Source organism: Periplaneta americana, chromosome 1, assembly GCF_040183065.1.
Source record: "Periplaneta americana isolate PAMFEO1 chromosome 1, P.americana_PAMFEO1_priV1, whole genome shotgun sequence".
In the NCBI taxonomy this organism is placed as follows: Eukaryota; Metazoa; Arthropoda; class Insecta; order Blattodea; family Blattidae; genus Periplaneta; species Periplaneta americana.
Window position 1 is genome coordinate 124,188,897 of NC_091117.1, and position 24,417 is coordinate 124,213,313.

General features: G+C 34.5%; 1 protein-coding gene across 13 annotated transcripts in view; it reads left to right on the plus strand.

Moving 5' to 3' along the window:
* The first annotated feature begins 962 nt into the window (after nucleotides 1-962).
* Nf1 (neurofibromin 1) overlaps nucleotides 963-24,417 on the plus strand; it is a 384,838-nt gene continuing 361,383 nt past the window's right edge. For all 13 annotated transcript variants that reach the window (XM_069826894.1, XM_069826901.1, XM_069826976.1 and 10 more), the window contains exon 1: nucleotides 963-1,101. In XM_069826894.1, coding sequence (XP_069682995.1) covers nucleotides 1,042-1,101 — 60 coding nt within the window. In that variant the 5' untranslated portion in view covers nucleotides 963-1,041. The remainder of the gene's footprint in view (nucleotides 1,102-24,417) is intronic.

Genomic DNA, 24,417 nt, shown 5'->3' on the forward strand with positions numbered 1-24,417 from the left:
TTATATCCGGAGAGATATAAACTGGAATTATACTTGTTTTTTTGAAAGATGGGACATGACAGGAGCGTTGCGATCGGAAAAACTACTGAATGTCACATAGCTTGGTAGGCCTGTTGCTATGGTAACAGTGGTTGAGTTGCCAAACTTACACTTCCCCTTGTCGAGGGCTTAATAGCTCGCTTGGCGACATTTATTATGCACACAATGTTGGCATTTGTACGTTTCGTCTTTGATTCTCTGTCGATTTTTGTATTGTTTTCTTACCTCCGCGTGAATTGTCAATGACTGTTTTAACGTCAGCCATCTTCACGACAATTGCTGGCTTCCATCAGCTGGCAGCGTGGTAGTCCATATTGGCAACATCGCACTGTAGTTCCAAGTTCGGCCGCTTAACTGTCATGTCCCATCTTTAAAAAAAAAAAAAAACAAGTATAGTTTGAGTATTTCTGCGGAATCGGTATTATTTTTATTCATAATTTTCTGAGAAATATCATCGAATAAGTCGTTCTTCTGTCATTGAACATATGGAAACCAAAAATGCATATCAATACCGTCTGAACCAGGCTGAACCTATCCTCGAAATCCAGCAAGCTAGCCATCAAAGAAGCCACCAGAGTGCATTGCTTCCAGCAAGTGAGCACGCAGGTTAGCTATCAGCGCAGCCACCTTGGAAACCATGACTACAATGTCATTGACGGAAACACGCACCGTCTGAACCGAGCTTAAGAAACTGGGCATAGGGTACATGCGAATGATGTTTTTTCTCTGTAAGCTTTTATTATTTTAATTTATCTATTTCGTCTATGTTCTAATAATTTGATATTCAGATCGGATCGGATTGCTATGATTTTGTGAAGATTCATAACTCACTCTGATTCGAATCTGTCATTTGAGTACGTGTTTTGAATCATAGGGTTAAATCGTCAACTCCTAAGATCTTGAATCGTTGAATCCCTCCAGAGAGCAACTATTCCAAAATGGCGGTAAAAAGTGTTGTGGAAGTGTGAATTGAGGACTGATGTTTGTTTCATTCCACCCACAATGGGAACCCAGAAGCCGGTTGAGTGGGTTTCATCATTAATTACACGATTCGAAGAACAGGTATTATACAGATTTGGAAAACAAGTTATAGTTTACTATAAACGATTTGTGTTTGATTACTATGAGGGCTCTAATAAAAATCAATATTTGCAACCAGTTTATGAATGGGCAGGGCCAACCGGATGTGGCGGTGGGGGGTCAAGAGCTGTGAATGAACTGTTAATAATCATTTATGAAAATCTATTGTCTGTTTTAATTCACTTTTATTCTCAGTCAGTATATCCTCACAGAAATATTTACGTTTTGCCTGTTCTTTTTGTGAGCAATTCAAATGCATAGGCTATCTTATTTACCTTGTCAATGTCACTTGATTTTGGCATATGAGTAGCTACTATACTAAGTTAATTACCCTCATATTCCCATGTCATGTAAATTAGATGATAATTTTGGAAAATAAAAATATTTCACAATTTTACCGATTAGTTGCAATTTTTGGGATGCCCAGTTTTTAATCGATCTCTGTATTGATGATGAATTTCAGAATGTTTGAGAGAGAATTACCGTATTTTATGGGTTTAATTTCTAACACAATTTTTTTTTAGGTATTTCTGTATATATTTTTTGACAACATTTGAGACAGTATTAGCAACAATGAGAGAATTATTTTAATGAATTATGCAAGTTAGATTGTCCAATCTTCGATATCGCCTCACATCACAAATGAAGGGTACACGGGAATAACGATCAAGATCCATTTTATAAGTCTTGAGAAAAACGAATTTTAAAGTTTAAGTACTTACTACATAGTTATTTACTACTTAGTTACTATTTAAAAGAAATTGACGTGGTGGAATGTAAAGAACGATGATTTCATATTAATTAAACAATGACATTTTGTTCTAAATTTGGATGGCAACAATGGAGAATGCAATATAACAAACAAACAATGTGTAAATTTCCAAAATAAGAACGATCAGGGTCCAAATAGGAAACTTTGAAATACATGAGATACTGCGTGCATTATGGTGAAACACCACTTCTAACTCGAACAACTTGTTTTTGGCCGTTTGATGTGTAGTTTCAAAATATAATTCTTTTTTTTTTTTCCTTTCATTTGTTTTCTATTGTCGGAATGCAGAACTGTTTTATTATTTGAATGTCATTGAATGTTGCCGTTTTGAAATATAATGTCATCACGTGAAGCTGTAGAAGATTTTCAACTCTTGCGCCTTGTTTTTCTTCTGATTTCTTTCAGTGGTTTAAAATATAATTAAAATAATGTTAGGAAATGACTATTAAAGACTAATTTGGATGCTTAATAGTAATTACCTGAAATTAAAATGCTATAAATAAAATGAAAGATAAAATACTACTTTTTTTGGCAAATAAACTAGAAACTCACTATATAATTATCATATCATCCGCTGAATGACTATCAGAAACCCCATTTAATGTCTTATTTTACATGGTATATTGCAATGGACTTATAGGCAAAAGGGTTTTCTTTTTGCAGTAGCTATTCAAAAATTCTCCCCATCCATAAACACTTCATCTTGCAGTCAACTATGAAGAATGTTCAGGTTCCTTCCTAGCATTAGCAATTTCATGCCTCCAATCATTGACAACTCACATCTTATTTTATGGTTAAAAATCCCTTATTCTTATTGCACTCGAGGTATGAATGACCTCTTGCTGGAAATGTCAGTGGCAGACAATATTTCTTCCTTATAGCCTGTGTACTGAGAAATGGCAAAATTGGATCACACTAAAATTTATTATTCTGTCCCCACACGATTCACAGAATAGCTATATTGAATTCACGCACAGAATCAAGCAAAATTTCAGAATAGAAATACCATAACATTAAGCATACTTCAACAGGCGCCTTGTTCGAAACTATTTCGTCATATGTAGAAAACAAAGTTTCCCAGTAGAATGTGTATGGACATAGCATGAAAAAATTATAGTTGCCTGTGGTAATATGCTTCACTTGTTGAAAAATTATGAATCTGAAGTTTCTTCTGGTAATCCATACAGATTGCTTCCTTAATCATAGACTTTCTAGATTTCAAATGTATCCCAACATTCAGAACGTTTTACCTCATACATTGTATTTCATTTCCTCTTACGTAGTTCATTTTGAGTCGTTGAGAGATGTGGTTTCTGTTTATTCAAATTTTGTATCTGAATTGTATCTTTATCATTGTTTATTTCTAATTCAAGTTTAGAAATATCAGCTTTAATTTTATCTCAAAACATGTGTCACTTCTGGAATATCCAAAATTTACATTGTAGGCCTACTAATTCACAAAAATTAGTGGATATTGTTTGTGTGACCTCACAGGATTTACAATGATAAGGCCTGGCAGGTGAGCATTGCATGTAGCATATGAAGCCATGAGATTAATCTACTATTTTCTGTAAGTGAAATATTCTAAGAACTTCACAATTCTGAATCTTTGCAATCGTCTCCTATAATGTGACTTATGGCCTGTATCATTTTCGATCAGTTAGAAATATGCACAAAACTTTTATTTCCCTTGTACTCGCATTCTACACAGCTGTTCATATATTCTGTTATTTCTGATGCCTCCATTTCACTTCTGACTTAACTTTAAGACAATTTCCTAAAACAACACAAGCCTGAAAGAATGTCGATGTAACAATATGCAATATAAGAACTTGTTTACTTTAGTGCGAAAAACAATTAAATTATCGTTCAGGTCATTTACATAAATTGTCGAAAAGCCAGTAACACAAAGCCGCAAAACATAGAAGGAGAAAAAGTAGAATGGGAAAATGGACTTTGATCATTCTTCCACAGAACCGACTGGACCTTGATCGTTCTTCCACAGAACCGACTGGAGCTTGATCATTCTTTTGAAATAGCTACATGAAAACTTCAATGCTCATTTTCGAGGACCATGATCATTTTAACAGAAAACTGGCTAGACCACATGATAGTACTCCCTTTCCACCATAAGATGGCATTATTAACTCAATTTCGATATTTGATGGCTCTTGATTGTTTCTCCTGTGTACCCTTAAATGGGACTGACGTCTGATTTAAATTCCTTTATGGGTTAGATGGGTTAAATGAGGTGATAGCTAAGTGACATTAAGTCGAGGTATGTGACAAGGTTAGCGGGTTAGTTGAGGGGATTATTTAAGTGATATGAGGCCTAGGAATTGTGTAGTGTGGGAAGATATCACACACTATACACACATAAAATAATATCTTACCGTGTGGACGCGAAAAACCACTGTTGGCTAATAGGTATGGCCTAGATTAATTAATTTTGAAAATTAATGTGTGTAAATATGTTTAATTTAATGACTAGAACCTTATTATTGCTTGTTCTCTGGAACACATATGATATTTCGTTACATCAATTGATCTCTGGGTCGAATGATTGCATGCTATCTTGTATTTGATTATTAACTTATTATTAGACTGTATGGGTCATTCCATGAAAAAGCGACATTTTCACGAAAAATAAAAATCTCACGAATCTCTGCTTGTTATATGTAATTTTTTTCGTTATGATCCGAATTTTTTGAATCTGATAACACTCATTATGTAACAACACGTATGTGGGAGAAAAATACACCAAGAAGTCTGTGGTTTAAGAGCGCGAAATTATCTACTAGAAATCACATATTTGAATGCACGTTGAAGGCAAATAAATCATTACTTCTGTATGTTAAATGCAATTAATAATGAAGTGCGGACCTTTGTTAATAATTAAAATGCATAGAAACCGTAATACTGTACAATGATTATTTCGTGCTTGAGTGCAATTATTACAAGGAAAGGTTGAGAGTTCGTGTGTCACACTCAAATGGACATTTGTTTATATTTCTTCAAAACCATTAAATTTTTTCATGTTTCATAAATGTATAAGCGAGAAACATCACATAACAATCAACTTCTTATATGGACAACATTTTGATTTATGTACAAATTCTACAAGAAAAACACGTGACACACGCAACACAATGACTGTGACACACGAACAAAAATGTTATGTTCATGTGTCACTGAAGTTTATCCTAAAATCCAGTTACAATTTTTGTTGTTATTGGAAGTCTTTACGTCTAAACATAATTAGTAGTGGAATTTCAAATACTTATTGTTGATTTAGATAATTGTGTGTGCGTGCACACGCACCTGTGCGTTCTTTTTCAATGTACATAAACTGTAAGTTAAACACTCTTGGCCAATTCCACGATAGGTTGGACATTGAAGTTAAAAATTAAATTTCGTGTTCAGTATATGTTCTTTATATCATTTTCTTCAGGAAAGTTCATATTTTCAGAAATTAACTGAAAAGTTCAATTTATTTAATTCATCTTTGTTTTACATACATCCGAAGTGAATATTTTTAGTGTGTACTTTTGATCTGTCAAATTTACTTTGGCAGTTTGTTGCCAAACCATAACTTAAAATTAATAAACAAGGCTGTTCTCTGTTGTAATTCTATTAACAGAAAGAGAAGACTTTAAAATCAGTGTCAATTTACTTTTATGAATGTCAGTGAGTTTAAAAATTTGCTATTTTTAAAATAAATGTTTTTATGTAACACCCGTCACAGAATATGCTTAAAGTTACTCTCTTGCTCTCAGTTTTTGTCCTGAAGGCACCAATTTTTGAAAGCAAAGTCAAAATATGATGCCAAAAGTACAGTATTTTTTAAATTTTTTTAAAACTAAAAATAACAAGTGTTTTAATGTGACGGGTGTTACAAAATTAGAGCACGGAGAACATAGGAATTCTGTATTTTGATTTATTGCAGGTAGTTCCCACAACACATTATTAAATAGGTTTCAAATGTTGGTAAATCTGAAGTTTAAGTTATCAACAGTCCTGTTTCCTCCAAAATCTTACTTGTCTGAAAGATTTCCCACCAAATTTACATTAAGCTGAATGTTTGGTCGAAAGTTTGATTTACATAAAAATTATAGGTTACAAAGGTAAATGTATTATGTTCTATTTTAGTTAATCATAGTACTTTTCTATTCTGTAACATTATTTCTTGCTTACTTAACAAGGAATGAATTACTGAAGATATTAACCACTAGCATAACCTAAAAATAAATGCAGATTAAGTTGCTGCATTTTTAGGATATACGAAGCTGCATGTTAACCATGCAATTATTTATTTTAACGTTTTGAGATAGCTGGATACCGTATATATTTAATTGCAGAATGGGGAAATCAGCAGCTGACAGGCAACCTGAATGCCCTAGGCGAAGAAAATTAAATAAAGATGAAATTCTGTGTTGTTTGAGTAAAGGGGGATAAGTAGTTTTTTGTGCAGATGGAATTTTGTTCCCCAGATGAACACACAAGTTAAATTATACAAGTTAGTGTGCAAAAATGAAAAGAATACTAGCAGTTGTTGTGTTTTGTGTAGAAAAGTATTTTCAGTAAGAGTTCCAAGTTTAATTTTCATTTATCACCAAGTTCATTTTAGGACATCTCCCTTTACCCAAACAACACAGATATGAAGACTATTTGCAGAAGAAGAGAGAGAGAGATAGAGAGAGAGAGAGAGAGAGTTTTTTCAATGAAACGAAATTCCAGTCACTAGGAAAAGCTGTCCAAATGGTAAAAATTGAGACAGCTCTGAGTATGATGCTGCTTAAGTTGTTGTATTTTGTTTTGTAATTACAGTTTTATTAAAATTTATTAAATTCCATTGTGAGAAATATAAATTTATATTTAGCATTTGTTGAAGTGAGCATATATACTAAAAGTAAATTTATGTTAGGAAAAACAGTTTAATATCAAAAGCGAATCTGTACTTCTAGCCACACTATTTTGATTTTATGGCTGTATTTTTTATTGTTTCTATTAAATATTTATATTAATTTACTTTAGAGTGTCAGAAGTACAATTTTGAAGCTGTCAACATCATATTTGTAATTTACTAAGTGAAAGTTAACTTAAAAAAAATTGCACACTTTGAAAACATATGTCTACCATTGATATTAGGCTACCAGTACTCTTAAGTCTATGTAGTGAACTACAGAAAATATATGTTCTATGATTTGAACAAAAAAAAAAAAAAAAAAAAAAACCAGATGTGAAATTTCTTCAGACAAGTAACACCCGTCACATTATTAAGTAACACCCGTCACATAAGGTTAATTAAATTGTAAGTGTAGGGCTTAATATTTTAATTACATCCATTTTATCACTCGATTCCTTGAACTTTCCTCTCACTGAAAATAGGTAACACAATTAATTCAAACTGTGAATTTCACAGAGTTATCAGTTAAACTGTATCATTAATTTATGCATGTCTTTTTCATGTTACACCCGTCACATTGTTTATTTCACTTATATCACCTGACAAATAATGTTTAGAAAAAAAAAATAATTAGTTGTGTCTGACAAGCAAGAAGTGGAGATTCATTGGAGTATAAAAGAACTAGTAAAAATATTTTATTAATTATTGTATTCCAATTAAATTTCGAAGACTCTCTTTCTGAAAGTAACACCCGTCACAGTGGAATTGACCTCTTGAAAATATGTGTTCCATAACTGTTGTAAGGGGGAAAGGAACCGGCCACGCTATCCCATTATCTCCTGGCCTCATAAGTGGTGAGGTTCACACCTGTCTTTGGACAGACTAAACAACAACTGTTGTAAAAATATAGTGTGTAGGTCTAAAATTAGCATAAGACAATTTATGCCTAAAGTTCGTATAAAATATTTATTATTTTTTTAATTCCTTGAATTAAAAACTTACAAAAATTGGTTTATGTTAATTTATTTCATATAAAAAAACAAGCTTATGCAGTACATTTATATCGTAAATAGGTAGCCACCATACTAGGCCTATGTATAAATAAATTGGTGTAATTATTTGCACATTAGGTGACTTAAATGGTACTAAATTTCTGATATTAATTTAAAATCTTTTTATCTAATAACATTAATTAATTTACCCTGGGTATCATTTAGCAATTCTAAAAGTTAGACCTTTTTAAATAAATGTATATTAGTTTTTCTATTGATATAAATATTAATACATTTTGAACATTTTTTGATAGTATTTTCAAGAATTTAAGTTGGGCTGGTTACTTGGTTGGGTTTTTTCCGAGGTTTTCTCCAACCATAAGGCGAATGTCAGGTAATCTATGGCGAATTCTCGGCCTCATCTTGCCAAATACTATTTCGCTATCACCAATCCCATTGACACTAAATAACCTAGTGGTTGATACAGTATCGTTAAATAATCAAGTAAAAAAAAAAAAGACGTCAAATATAGGCTACATGTGAAGTTACAAAAGTTTGTGGTGATGAAGAATTTAAAGTGTCTTTTATGTCCAAGGAAGGGAAGTACTACAAATGGCTGACATATTGGTATATTCGTCACATGACATTACACAGGAAATATCACCACATATGGTTGTAAACAACCGTGGATATTTTAAATTTAAAAGTGTATTTTAGTGTCATCTAGTGTTGTTTCGTATAATAAGAACTGTAGGCATATTCCATAAGAAGTAATGTATTTATAGTGCATTTAAAACAATTAGTAACCAACATGACAGAAATGTTCGTGTGTCATGTTTGTGTGTCACAACATATTTGCAATATTTTGTTTCTTAATGGCACTGTTAATTTTTTTTAAAGTTTGTGATTTAGCAGTTACATGTACTACACAAGTGTCTTAACTGTTTGGAAAACAACTGAATGCACTTATGTGATTTGGCACAATAATATGAACATTTTCCATTTTGGTAATATATCTAGTGGCAAGAAAATTTTCGTGTGTCACACCATACAATATTTAATATTTTTTGCATTATTAATTATTCCTTGTCATTAAGAATTTTTGTTTATATTTAGGAATGCGTATGTTAAAAGACAGTAATGCCTTTTTCATGAATTACTAAGTATTTAATGAAATATCCTGTGAAGATCATAGTTAGGTACTTAAAAAATGTTATGTGTCTCACTACGGAATGACCCGTATAAGTTCAGTTATTGGCGCTCAGGGAATTTCTCCAACTTTTTGCGAAGGTCACACTGTCATCAAGAAGAGGCTAATTGGTTTCTTTTAATAGAAGCTATTTATTTCATAAATCCCATTCAGTTAAATTCTGCACAACAGCAATTTATAACCGTATTGTCACTTCGAAGCAGTTTAGTCTTTAGTGTTGCCAGCACCAATAACTGTCGGGTTTGCGTTATCTTTTAATACATTTCGTGGATAGTGCTGTAGAGTTCTGCCTTTGATACTCTAACCAGTGAACATTGCCTGACCAGCAGTAAGTTACTACCACTGCAGCTTGCATCCGCAAACTCACAGCATTTCGCCGGATTAAAACTTACATACTATATTATAACTTATAATTATAAGTGAGTGAGCAGACAGCAACCTTCATGCATGCATGAAAAAAAGTGAAATATCCAATCGTGTCTGCCAGCAGATGAAACTTCAGGTAACACCACCATTTTGTTCAAGACTGTCCCAGATGGTCTGTGGTTGACCAGAACAAATGTCTGATGCGTCTTCTGCAGCCTCATAACAATGCATGTAATCATTGCCACATCATACGGTGCAAGATAAAACCGTCCTGTCCAAGACAAAATGTCCAATTCAGTATGGTGCTGGCCTAATAGCTCTTCTATCTTTCTCATCAATATAAGTACATGTTAATTCTGCATTACACTCAACATTCAATCCTGGAGAATAACTCTTGGTACTGGTAATGGATCCAACAGGCAGGTTTCCCTGTTTTCGCCTCTCCCTGCCTTCCCTAATGACAGAGTGTCTTTGCAGAGATGTAATCTTATTCACATTATCGCACCTTGTATTGAATGTTGTTTCCAGTGGCATCAGAGTTGTATCTTTCAGTACCTCATTATATAGCTGTTATACTGTTTGCATCTCTCTTAAAAATTTGACATTGTGGAAAGGTGTCTCTGTGTTGACTTTCTTATGTAGGCCTATGTGAATCTAAAATTCCTACTTTGTAAAGTGTTTGGGCATTTGCACCATGTCACAGATACAGAGATATTCAATGATACACATCAACTCTGTCATTAGGGAAGGCAGGGAGAGGCGAAAACAGGGAAACCTGCCTGTTGGATCCATTACCAGTACCAAGAGTTATTCTCCAGGATTGAATGTTGAGTGTAATGCAGAATGAATGTGTATATTGATGAGAAAGATGGAAGAGCTATTAGGCCAGCAGCATACTGCATTGGACTTTTTGTCTTGGACAGGACGGTTTTGTCTTGCACCATATGATGTGGCAATGATTACATGCATTGTTATGAGGCTGCAGAATACTGCATCAGACATTTGTTCCGGTCAACCACAGACCATCTGGGACAGTCTTGAACAAAATGGTACCTGAAGTTTCATCTGCTGGCAGACACGATTGGATATTTCATTCTGTGCATGCATGAAGATTGCTGTCTCCTCACTCAGTTACTGTTAGTGCCAGATTACGTTGTCTGTGGAAGGAATGGCGACAAGTATACAACATGAACAGTGGGATTATTCACTAGACAAGCTACTACATAAACATCCTTCCTTGCCCTGTCCCTGCTGAGAAGGTCTGTCCCCTTTACTATGGCTAGTCTTATTGTGCACTGACAGTATCTGATTTGTTCTGTGTCCAGTGTGTAGGGTTACCAGATGTAAAAAAATTGAAAAGCAGAACTTTTTCCTGAAAAAGCAGGACATAAAAATGTGACACTAATTTTGAATAATTCTGATAAGAATGTAAATTGTTGAACTTGGTGTACACTAGAATTGATACAAGAGACTCAGAGGAAATGGAAGTTCCGGAAGTACACCAATTGATAATCAAAAGCTGCTTCTGCATCCTGTAATTTATATTTTTCCATGATCGAAGCACTACCACCTGCTAGATCACAGTGTTGTCATTCGATGTTCTTTGGTCATATTGTAGATTTGACTGCGATCTATGATAAAGTGTAAAGTAATTATAACGTACATTGCGCGGAAATTTCTGCTTTTATATACAGTAGCATTAAAAAGCAGGAGAATGTACGATTTTTTACAATGTCTGGCCGAATGCAGGAGACACACCTAAAAAGCAGAACATGTCCTGCAAAATCCGGACGTCTGGTAACCCTAACAGTGTGGGTTATATCCAGTGGCGTGGTTACATTCTTACATTGTATTTACGAATATATTCCAATTTAACTTATAATGCAATAGATTTTGATTATATAGCCTATAGAAAAAAACAACATAGGAAGGACAAGTAGGTAAACTGTGAGAAGAAGTTGAATATATTTATAAAACCAAATGAATTATTTTTTTGGTTTGGAGGATGAATCAAACATTTTTATTTATGTAAATTTCTTCTTCTAACATCCTGAGTCCTGAGAGTATACATAGTATACTATAGGCTACAGCTATTCTGGGCAAACTGAGAATTTCAATGAAAAAATCTTTTTCAGAAATATTTACTATTATTATTAGTGTAAGACATAGATAAAGCTCTAAAATTAAATACTCTAATGTTTTATTTTCAAAAGGAAAATATTTTATGAGGTTTTGAATTTAAGTTGTCTTGACTGGGTAATAGGTACTGTTTTGTTTTCCTAAAGTTTGCAACACTTACTCATAGAGATATCAGCTGTTAATGTATGTTTTTAACGAGCTATTGTTGAATAAATATTTTGAGAGTCTGCACCGTTAATTCCAGAGCTCCAGGATCAAGAAACTTTTTACTCTGTACTATGTTCTTAACTAGGAGTTAATAACAATTAATGTACAGTTCAAATTAATATTTTGACTTAGAAATGTCACAGTTGTTTTGAAGTCTAATTTGTAAGTTGTAAGTAAGTTGTATTGTAAGCACATTTAAGTGTATATACCTGTATATTCTAGAATTCTGTACAAAAATAAAGCTGAATTCTTGGATTGGAATTTTTTTAAGTTCCCTCAGGTGAACGTCTAATTCATAAGCGATCAAATGTTGATAATCATTGACAGAGGAAGTATGATGTTGTTATCTTATGGCGAGACATAAGGATTCAATCCATGAGTCTTCTGGCATTCCAGTACAATTTTGAGAGGTTCTTCGTCTTCTGAAGATTAGGATCCAGTTTTCGGCAATGAAGTAGATGTTCTCCATTTATTTTAGTGCGTTGGTCCTTGCAGATGGTGCAGTATTGAGAGTTATAAATTTTCATGCAATATAGATGTGATGCTAGACAGTCATGCTCAGTGTTCAGTTGGAAGGTTCCTGTTGCTTCTTTTCTAGGTTTGGTTTTGTTCACCTGCCATATTTTTTAAAAATATTTCTCCAAATTTTGTCCTGGCATAATTTCGATGCTTCTGTGTGAAATAGGTCATGGGTTCGGTTTGTTACTAGTCTTCTCACTGTTTTTGTGTCCAGTGAGGTTGAAGTAGGATTAAGTGTCACTCCCTTAGCAAGTAGGTCTGTAGTTTCATTCCCAGAAATGTCAACATGTGATGGGATCCATTAAAACGTTATCGATTTTCCTTGTCTATTAATGAGTTTTAGTATTTTCTTTGCTTCTTTTATAGTTTTGGATGTAGGCTGGGTATTTGAAGTAATGAATTGGATTGCTGCTTGTGAGTCAACAAGAAGAACTGCTTTTTGGAAAGCTTTAGGCCTGAGCAGAAGTTGCTATAGTGCTATGTTGACTGCCTTTGTTTCCCCATCGAAGCTTGTTTTTTTTCTCCCTACAGAAATATAATGAGAGTAGAACTTAACTCACATGTATTCGTGCTCCTGCTCCAAGATCTTTGTTGGATAGTGAACCATCTGTATAGACTCAAATACTCGTTTGATGGATATCTTTCTTCTGTGGTTGTCAGTGCTAGCTGTTTTAATTCCTGTGAATGGACATCGTCTTTTCTTACATCATAGAGCAGAGATAGGTTAGTATTGAATGTTTGGTAATCTAGAGGGTAGAGGGTTGAGAGGTAGGCAGTATGGTTCAATGTTTTCTGAAATGTTAAGGTGATATATTGGTAATTTTTTGCTATTGTGATTGGTAGTGATCGAGTTTTCAGGTGTAGTTCTGGATTATTTTGGATCTAAGTGGTATTAGGCAAAGCTTTCAGTTTTGAAAAAGAGATGGCAGCCTGTTGATGAATTTCTGATGTGATTGGAAGATTGCCTGTGTATAGTTGTAAGCATAAGGTTGGGGTCGTTTTTACTGCTCCACATACCAATCTGAGTGCACTATTTTGTGCTGCTTCAAGTTTTTGTAGGATTGACTTATTTGCTGTAACTAGTACTTCACTACCATATTTAATATTGGTTTTACGTAAGTCTTATATGTCGTATTCAGTGATCTTGTGTACGTCCCCATGTGACTCCAGCTAGTCATTTCAGAAGACTTGTTCTTTTTCCAGCTTTGCTAACCGTTGTGGAGATATGATTCTTCCAGTTTAATTTATTGTCCATATATACTCCTAGATACTTTATATTTTCACTTTTTGGGAGATGGCTGTTATTGATTGTGAGGTTGAAGTTGTCATTGTTATGTCGCATTGAAAAGAACTGGTACATTGTTTCTGTGAAGTTGATTTTCATGTTATTCTCGAGAGACCATTTATTAAGGATTTGCAGTGCTCTATTCATTGTGTTCGTTAATGTATCATGTTGTTTTTTGTTATTTTTTGCTGAAGTCCATATGACAACATACATCAGCAAACATGCCTACATTGACATTTGCCTAATTTTTTATGGTTTTTGGGAGGTCGTTTATGTATATGTTAAATAAGGAGGGGCTGGAGACTGCTACTTGCGGTAGTTCTACTTTAGTGTGCTTATATTTTGACTCTGTTTTTCCATATCTGTTCTTCGTCATCCGTTGATTTGTGAATTGTATTAACCATGCTAGCATATTTCCTTCTATTTTCATGTTTTTTAGTTTTTGTAGTAACTGAGCTCTCCATACAGAATCATATGCTCCTTTAAAATCTATAAATACTGCCTGTAAACTTTCTTGATTATTTAGACATGATTTGATATATTGGGTGAGCTTTGTCTATTGCTGTATTGTTGATCGATTTTGCCGGAATCCTGCTTGTTCTTCTGTAAGTAAATTTTGACTTTCAAGGTACCAGTTTAATCTTGCTGTTATCATTCTTTCTTGTATTTTTGCCATTACTGAAGTTAGTGCTATAGGTCGATAAGAACTGATTAGATTTGCTGGTTTTCCAGGTTTAAGTATTGGTACTATTACAGCTTTTCTCCATTGGGAAGGGAGGTCACTTCTGGTGTTCTAAAAATTTATTATAAATTGTTAGCAGTAACTGCATTGCTTTTGGTCCTAAATGATGAAAGTATTCTGGAAATATTGCATCTGGGCCAGGTTGTTTTCTTGTTTTCATGTTTTTTATAGCTTCTTGAAGCTCTTTGATCATAAAGTTTTTTTTTATAAAATATCAATATGTCAGAATGGATGTTCTTATAATAATAATAATAATAATAATAATAATAATAATAATAATAATTATAATAATAATAATAATAATTATTATTATTATTTTATTTTCCCTGGCAGAGTTAAGGCCATCAAGCCTTCTCTTACACTCAACCAGGATCAAATCACATACAGAAAAATACATACCGATATACAAATATTAACTTAAAAATAATAATAAACATAATAAAGTAAAAAAGAGAGATTGAATACATATACACAATCAGTATTAACTTTAAAATAATAATCATAAAAAATATACATATAATAAAAAAAAAAGAGACTGAATACATAATCACAAACAGGAAAATACATTCTAGTATACAAGTATTAATTTAAAAAAAAAAAGAATTAATACAGATGAATATAATCTCACAACTAAAGGAATAGTACAATTAGTATGATCAGCACAGCACGTGTTACATTGAGACAATGACAGTTACCTAGATATTAGTGTTAATGGCAAAATAAAGTAACGACTGTGTAAAGTAATAATGATAATAATAATAGTAAATAAAAATTATACCTAAAAAAACTAATTCTGTGCATTTAAAATATTTCTAAACAACCTAATTTTAAACAATTGAGGACTAAGACTACCCCTGATTTCCAGCGGCAGCGAATTCCATGAGTGGGCCATGGCTATTGTAAAAGAACTTGAGTACAGAGATGTCTGATAACATGGTATTGATAGTAACAGATTGTGCTGTGAATGTGTATTACGATTATGATGTGAAGCTGGGAGAGTAAACCGAGAGGCAAGCTAGTTGGGTGTGGAATCATGTATAATTCGATATAGCAGGCAAAGAGAGTGTACTAAACGTCGATCTTGCAAGCAGAGCCAGGAGAGTTGTAGAAAATATTCCGATATATAATCATGTCGACGGATATTGAAAATAAATCGGACGCAGACATTATGTACACTTTGAGGTTTTTGAGAAAGTTCAGCACGTAGGTCGCTATATAAAACATCACAATAGTCAAAGTGAGGGATTACAAGGGTCTGTACTAGAATTTGTTTGAGTTTAGTAGGAAGGAAATTTTTCAAAGAATGCATGATAGAGAAAACTTTTCTACAGATATATCTGATTTGCGTATTCCAGTTCATATTAGAGTGGAAATAAATGCCGAGGTTTTTTACAGTAGCACTGAAAGGAATTATTTTGTTGTTGAGAGAGACAGGCTGAAGGGTGTTCATATTAATAGAGGATACCTTTGCTGTCCCAAGAGAATGGCTTGGGTTTTATCTGGATTGATATATAGCCCAAATTTTCTTGCAAAATTATTGACAAAAGATCGTCATTGAGGCTTGACAAACGTTCATTAAGAGTATCAGGCTGAGAGTGTATATATACTTGAAGGTCATCTGCATACAAATGATATTGGCAGTGCTCCAGAACTGAAGAAATGTCATTAATATATAGAGTGAAAAGCAGAGGACCTAGTACAGACCCCTGAGGGACACCTGCTCTCACGTACTGCCAAGAAGAAGAACGATTATCATGATATACACATTGCTGGTGGTCGCAAAGGTAGGAGTCCATCCATGTGACTGCACTCTCAGAAAGATGCATCTGTCTTAGCTTTGAAATCAATATGTCAATGCCGACAGTGTCAAAAGCTCGGCTGGAGTCAATTAGTGTCAATACAGTAATTTTACATCTGTCTATAGCTTCACGAATGTCTTCAGAGATCTTGAGTAAAGCAGTAGTCGTATTATGGTGATTTCTAAAACCTGATTGACAGGTGTCCAATAGATTGTGTGTACCAAGGTAAGCAGTCAGCTGTTTGTAAACAATGCGTTCTAGGGCCTTCAACAGTGTGGGAAGAATGCTGATTGGTCTATAGTCATTTGCAGTCATTGGTTTGGCAGTTTTAGGGAGTGGATGATCGAGGGCGTATTTCCATTGTTGTGGGTAGGTAGAGGTGATGAGGGAAGCATTGAAAATGTGAGAAAAGGTAGGGAGAATTATATCTAAAATCAAATTTAACATCAAAATATTAATGCGATCTATGCCTTGAGCTTTGTTTTAATCCTTTGTAGTGCTATTTTTACGTCTAGATCAATGACATTAGTGAAATAAAATTTGTCGCAGTCTGGGATAGGAGCGGTTGAAAGTTCATCGATGGCATGTTGTTTCAGGTCAATACTGGGATGTGAAGTGGAAGCGGATGTAAAATGGTCATTAAGTACATCTAGAGGAATGTTAATGGGATCTGTTGGCGTCTTATTCTGTCCTATCTCCATTTGTCATAAGTTGTTCCATAGTTCATGTGCATTTGTGGACGGCTCGATTAGGCTATGGGTGTATCGGAGTTTGAAGTTACGTATCATTTGTGTGGTTTGATTTCTAAATTGCTTGTATATTTGCCAGTTTTCATCAGTTTTATTGCGTTTAAATTTACAAAAGGCTTCATCTCTTCTACTCATGTGATCACGAATTGATTCGGTGAGCCATGGAGCATGACAGCGCTTCAGACGCTTTGTTTTTGTAGGTGCATGTTTATCATACAACTGCAATACTAAAGAGTTGAAAGTGTCGATTTTTTCATCTGCGGTGCGTAAGTTCCAGATAGAACTCCAGGGAAGTTGAATGGTGTCGGCTGTGAGCTTTGTGACCTATATTTTTAGGGCTCTGTACGTTAAAATTTTAGAGGTTTTTTTTCGGGCATTGCAATGAGTATTCAGCAAAGATTAAATCATGTGCAGATAAACCAGGAACAGGTAACTGTCCATGTTTCAGTATTCTCTGTGGCTGCGATGTTACAATTAAGTCTAGAAGAGTATCTGATGTGCTGGTGTGATGTGTAGGTTGGAGGGGGAGAACAGACATATTACAAAAATGGAGCATATTTTTAAGCTGTGTGGCAGAGGTAGAATTAATAATGAGGTCAGTGTTGAGGTCACCCATAAGAATGACGTGTTCATAGCAAGGTAGAATGTCGATAAGAGCATTTTCAAGATCACAGAGATAACCGATTTTAGGGGCTTTATATAATATAACACATATCAGACATTTCTGTATGCTAGTTTGAATTTCAATAAAAAGGAATTCTGGACGACCACAGTATTCAGAAGCGGACTGGCATGTAACCCTAGGTTGCAGTTCATTTCTAATGTAAGCGGCTACGCCTCCTCCTCCCTTGCCTACTCTGTCATTTTGAACAAGAGTGTAGCCATCTAACTTCACAAGAGATTCGTTTTAAGGGCTCTTTCTTTTGTTTTGAGTTCTTGGGACAGTTTGTGAGCAGATGAATAATAGGAGTTGAATTTGTTTGCTATCATTTTGTCATTGGTAACTTCTTTGTTGAGGTTGAGAAGTTTCAGTAGGGAATTTATTATTGAGTTTGTTAATCAACTTGTGTGCTTCATACCCATCTGTTTTATAATTGAGTTTCTGAAGGAATCTATTCCAGGCTGCTCTTTTAGAGGATATGATTAATGATTTCATTTTTGCATCTTCTTTTCTCCAAGTTATTACATCAGAGGAAGTATGATTCAGCCATAATCTCGTACAACACAAAACTGCTTTCTCCATTAAGCAACAGTAGCTCAGTGGTGAAGCACGTCTTTTCATGTAAAAGACTCTTTGTAGGCTAATGTTGTGATTTTAGTATTTTTAAAACACCAGCAGCTTTTTGCCCTTATGTACTTTTCACTATATGAAGTAGAAAGTGTTGTAATGTATTTTCAGATTTTCATGGCAATGCACGTTTTCAGCATTTCTAACACGAAAGGGTGGCTTTCAGTGTACTATCTGTTTGCCTGCCTTCCTTTATATCAATTTGTTCTGAACTATTGGATGGATTTTTTTCATATTCAGGATGTAAGAGTCAATTCAATAATTATAATTTTACTAATATATAATTGAATCAGTCGGAGCTAAAAGGAACTAAGTCAAAATATGCAGTTGCAATGCAACCATTTGAACAATGGATGTCATGCACATCGAACAGTGGAAGAAGGAACTAAGTCAGACTTTTAAATGTTCTTTGGTCTTCTATAACATAAAAATATTAATATAATGGAATGTGTTTTGCTTCTCCTGAAAAGTTGTGAAAAGTGACTTAGTTCCTTTTAGCTCCGACTGATTCAATTATATTGATATAATTATAATTTTACATATACATATAAGTAAATTTAGCAAGCATAGTAGGCAAATGGTTCTTCTTTTAAAAAACAAACTCAAAATGACGATGTAACTAATGCAAATTAGCTCCAAGTTTTCCATCCAGAATTTGGTATTTTTTTTACAGAAGATAAGGTCCATGTAATGTGGGTGCCTATCACCACGACATGGCGTGTCCTCAGGTAGCAAATAGAGGAGATAGCCTCCAGATATGGAGGTAGTTGTGAATATGTTGAATAAGCAGTTGCGGACAGCCAATAAGGGGGTGATCCTCCAGCTTAGAGGTTGGGCGAAGGGCTAACAACCCATCACTGTAAAAAAAGAGCTTGTTACGAAACCCCAACATAAGCATCTAAATGGGACTGATTCTTGGTGCGACCACAGCAAAGGAATAAGGTTACCAGTGTGAGATTTGGGGCTTGGAATGTCACAATTCTTTATGGAACGGGAGGGGTAAAATTAGTAGCAAAAGAACTAGCTGGATACCAACAGGAGATTACTTGTTGTACTATGGGGAAGGAATCAGAAACAATAATGACTAATTAGGAACAGGACTTTTTATTCATAAAAAATAAAATCAGCAGTCAAAAAGATCGAATTTATTAGTGACAGGTTATCATATTTAGTAGTTAAGGGTAGATGGTGCGATATTATAGTTATAAATGCTCACGCCCCTACAGAAGAGGAAGACAACCATATAAATGAGGAATTGGAACACTCTCTAGATCAGTTATCTAGATATCACATGGAAATTTTATTGGGAGATTTCAATGCTAAAGTAGGATGGGAGGATATTTTTAAACTGACTATTGGAAACTAAAGTTTACACGTAACTAGTAATGATAATGGAGTTGGGTTAGTCAACTTTGCCACATCAAAAAATTTAATTATGAAAAGTACAATGTTCCTGCATAAGAATATACATAAATATACTTGGACTTTTCCAGGTGGATTGGCACACAACCAAATAGATCACATTTTAATTGGTAGGCTGTATGAAGACATACTAGTGTAGTAGATATTCGATCTTTCAGAGGGGCAGACTGTGATTCTGACCATTATTTGGTAATTGGAAAATTAAGAAAGACTATCAGTAGCCAAGTGAGTAGAGCAACAAATTAATATTAGGAGGTTCAGTGTTACAAAATTAAAAGCCGAGGAAACTAAGCAACATTGTTATTGTTTAGTCAACTGTCTGAAGACAGGCATGAGCCTCACAAATGATACCAATAAGGCACCACTTACAAACTTATAAGGCAACTAAGCCAGGAGATAATAGGTTAGGGTGGCCACTTCCTTTCCCCCTAAGCAACATTGTCAGATCGAAATTTCAAATATGTTTGCAACTTTAGGAAGTTCCGATGTAGTTAGGAGGAAGAAGAAGAAGAAGAAGAAGAAGAAAAAGATGAAGAAGAAGAAATATATTAATAGCGTGTGGAAAATGATCAGAGATAATATCAAAATTACAGCTGAGCAGAGCATAGGTTATTATGAGACTAAGAAAAAGAAACCGTGATTTGATGAAGCTTGTTCCATGATAGTAGAAACAAGGAAACAGGCAAAATTGAAATTCTTACAGGATCTTGTCCAGGTGAATAGAGATCATTATTTCAGTGAAAGACAGGAAGCAAATCGTACACTTAGGAATAAAAACAGAGATTACTTGAAGGAAAAACTGAATGAGGTAGAAAGAAATAGTAAGAATAAAAATATTATATATATATATATATATATATATATATATATATATATATATATATATATATATATATAAGGGCATAAGAGGAAGTGATGGCAGGAAAAGAGTGGGGATTAATGGTTTCGAGACTTGGAGGAAATCATTGATGACGTCATGCCAATACTTAGCAAGATGAGAGAGGAATGAAGACAATGAGAGAACAAAGGACAGTGGAAATTTTTGCAGATCAAGCAAATTAAACAAGCAATATAGGTCACCAAGTGAAGAATAAAGAGAAGACCGAGAAAGAAGATAAAGTGAAAAGAAGAGATGGGTCGACAAGAAAGGGAAGCATAGATATGAGAAGTGAGCAGAGAGAAGGAAGCAAATGTGTAATAGTAAAGAAAAACCTATGTACAATTATTTAAGAAAATGGTATGTAAGTGGTGAACAAGTGGCAAAGGATATTGAAAAGAAAAAGGATGAAATGTAGTGGGGTGAAAGGGGTGAGAAGATCATAAATAATGAAAAGTAAGAATATAGTGTAAAGGTAATAAATGAAATAGTGAAGTGATGTAGCTAAGAAGTACAGTGAGCTAGGATTAGGAATTAGCAATGGTACATGTCAGAACTAAGAAATATTAAAGAAAGAAATGTAGTTAATATCAAGTGGAATAGAGAATATGAAAAATATTTGTCGTATTAACAAAACAAGGAAGAGATAGAAACTGCAATCAGTAGTATGTGTGGGGAAAATAGAGACTGAATTAAATAGTAAATGAAATATTAGTGATAGGGGAATTACATTAAGATAGGTTTAGACTGATAAATAGTGATATGATTAAAGTAGGAAATAGAAGAAATGACAAGTGAAATGAATCGACATGGAAGGACACAGTGTTGAATAAAGGAAGAGAAGTGCATGAGTCTTTCACTAAATTTATAAATGATATAAGTAAGTGTAAGAATGGGAATTTTTTTTAGTAGGTTTGCTGACCTGAATACAGGAATATGAAGGACCAGCAGAACCAAACAATTGGGCGACAATAAATCATATGAATATAAGGGCATAAAGGGATTTAAGAAACAATATCAGGCAAGGGTAAATGTGATCAAGGATGAGAATGGTAACTTGTTTGCAGATTCTCATTCTAGTCTGAACAGATGAAAAGAAAAAAAAAAAACCATTTTGGGTAATTACGAAATGTACATAGACCAAATATAAATGATTGGGATGATATTCAAGTACAAACTGCTGACCCATTTATATCCGAGCCCACACTTTCTGAAGTTGAAATTGCTATAGAAAAGTTGAAAAAGTACAACTCTCCAGAATCTATCACATTCCAGCAGAATTAATGCAAGAGGGTGGAAACGCATTTAGTGAAATTTATAAGCTTATATTGCTATTTGGTAGACGGAAATTGTATCAGAAAAATGGAAGGAGCCCATAATAATTGTACCTATCTTTAAGAAGGGGGGGGGGGGGAAAGACTAGGTAACTGTAACTTTCGAGGTATATCGCATTTATGGATGTACAAAATGTTGTTCAATATTACTATGATGTACTGAAGTACATATTTCCGTGCACAAATTCTGCATTACCATATGATGAAGGCTGGGTAGAACAGAGAAAAATTCTCTCTGGCACCGGGACTCAAACCTGGGTTTTCAGCTCTACTTGCTGACGCTTTATCCACTAAGCCACACCAGATTCTAATTCCGATGCTGGATTGAATCCTTCTCAGTTTAAGTTCTACCCCTCAGTTTCCCTATGGTGTCCTACCTTCATGTACTCTGTCACAGAGTATAAGACAGTGGCACAATGTCCAACACACTATGTGCAGAGATGCACTCATTATGAGTGACTAAGTGGCCAGGATGTGACGGATTGAGTGCTGTCTTGAATCACTAAGTGATTACTTATGTGTATCATATTACTGTGATGTACCAAAGTATATATTTCTGTGCTGTAATTCTGCGTTACCATACAATGAAGGATGGGTAGAACGGAGAAAAATGCTCTGACACTGAGACTCTAACCCAGCTCTATGTGCTGACGCTTTATCCACTAAGCCACACCGGATTCTAATTCCTATGCTGGATTGAATCCTTCTCAGTTTAAGTTCTACATAATGTGTTGGACATTGTGGCACTGTCATATATTCTGTGACACAGTTCATGAGGGTAGGCCACCAAAGGGAAACTGAGAGGTAAAACTTAAACTGAGAAGGATTCAATCCAGCATTGGAACTAGAATCCAGTGTGGCTTAGTGGATAAAGTGTCAGCACGTAGAGCTGAAAACCGGGGTTTGAGTCCCAATGCCAAAGAGAATTTTTCTCTGTTCTATCCATCCTCCATCATATGATAACGCAGAATTCCTGCACGGAAATATCATATGTACTTCGGTACATCATAGTAATATGATATGCGTTAGTAATCACTTAGTGATTCAAGTCGGCGCTCATTCCATCAGATCCCGGCCACTTAGTCACTTATAATGAGTGCACCTCTGTACATAGTGTTTTGGACATTGTGCCCCTGTGTCATTGTGACACAGTACATGAGGGTAGGCCACCAAAGGGAAACTGAGAGATAGAACTTAAACTGAGAAGGATTCAATCTGGCATCAGAATTAGAATCTGATGTGGCTTAGTGGATAAAGCGTCAGCACGTAGAATTGAAAACCTGGGTTCGAGTCCCAGTGCCGGAGAGAATTTTTCTCCGTTCTACCAATCCTTCATCATTGTTCAATATTATTTTGAGAAGATGAACTCCATATGTAAATTCAATTATTTTGCGTCATCAATGTGGTTTTAAGTGCAATAGATCCATTATTGATAAGATTTTTGTATCCGACAGATATTGGAGAAAAAATGGGGTATAAAGGCACAGTACAGCATTTATTCATAGATTTCAAGAAGGGATATGACTTGGTTAAGAGAGCAGTTTTATATGATTTTCTTATTGAGTTTGGTATTGCCAAGAAACTAGTTTGATTAATTAAATGTGTCTCAGTGAAACATACAGCAGGGTCCATATAGGCCAGTTTCTTTGTGACGCTTAGCAGTTCACTGTGGTCTAAAGCAAGGAGATGCACTATCACCTTTACTTTTTAACTTTGCTCTAGAATAAGCCATTAGGGAAGTCCAGGAAAACAGAGAGGGTTTGAAATTGAACAGCTGCTTATGTGGATGACATGAATATGTTAGGAGAAAATCCACACACTATTAGAAAAACATGGGAATTTTACTTGAAGCAAGTAATGAAATATATTTGGAAGTAAGTCCTGAAAAAAATAAGTGTATGATTATGTCTCGTGATTAGAACATGGTACAAAATGTAAATATAAAAATTGGAAATTTATCCTTTGAAAAGGTGGAAAAATTCAGATACTTTGGAGGAACAGTAACAAATATAAATGACACTCAAAAGGAAATTAAACACAAAATTAATATAGGAAATGCCTGCTATTATACGGTTGAGAAGCTTTTATCATCCAGTCTGCTTAAAAAAAAAATGAGAATTAGAATTTATAAAACAGTTATGTTACTAGTTGTTCTACAGTAGCGTGCAAATTAATCCGAACATGACATATTTTTACATTTTCTGTCATTGTTGGCCTCACGGCTGCTCATACCACTTTAATTGACATCTGTAGTACGTGTAATTCCATTGTTGAAGGTCTGTCATTATTTTTTTTATAATGTGTGACATTTTGCTTGTCGTTTTGTACTTATAAGCATTTCAGTTGTGTTGAAGACTTAATACTGCAATCCTGTATACATTCTGTCGTCTTCACAAATGGATACAACTCCACAAAAACGGTCTGAAATTATAACATTAGCAGAGCATTCTTCTATGACACAGAGGCAAATTGCTGCAGAATGTCACATTGGTTTGGCTACTGTTAATTCGATCATAAAATGATACAGGGAGACTGGATCCATCACACCCCAGAAAAAAAGGAAACTGTGGCCAGAAAAGGAAGACTTCACCTGCAGATGATCGTTTAATTGTCAGGAAAAGTAAATTAAATCCTAGACTAACTGCTGTCGACTTAACCCGTGAGTTAATGGCTACCACTGGGGCGAATATT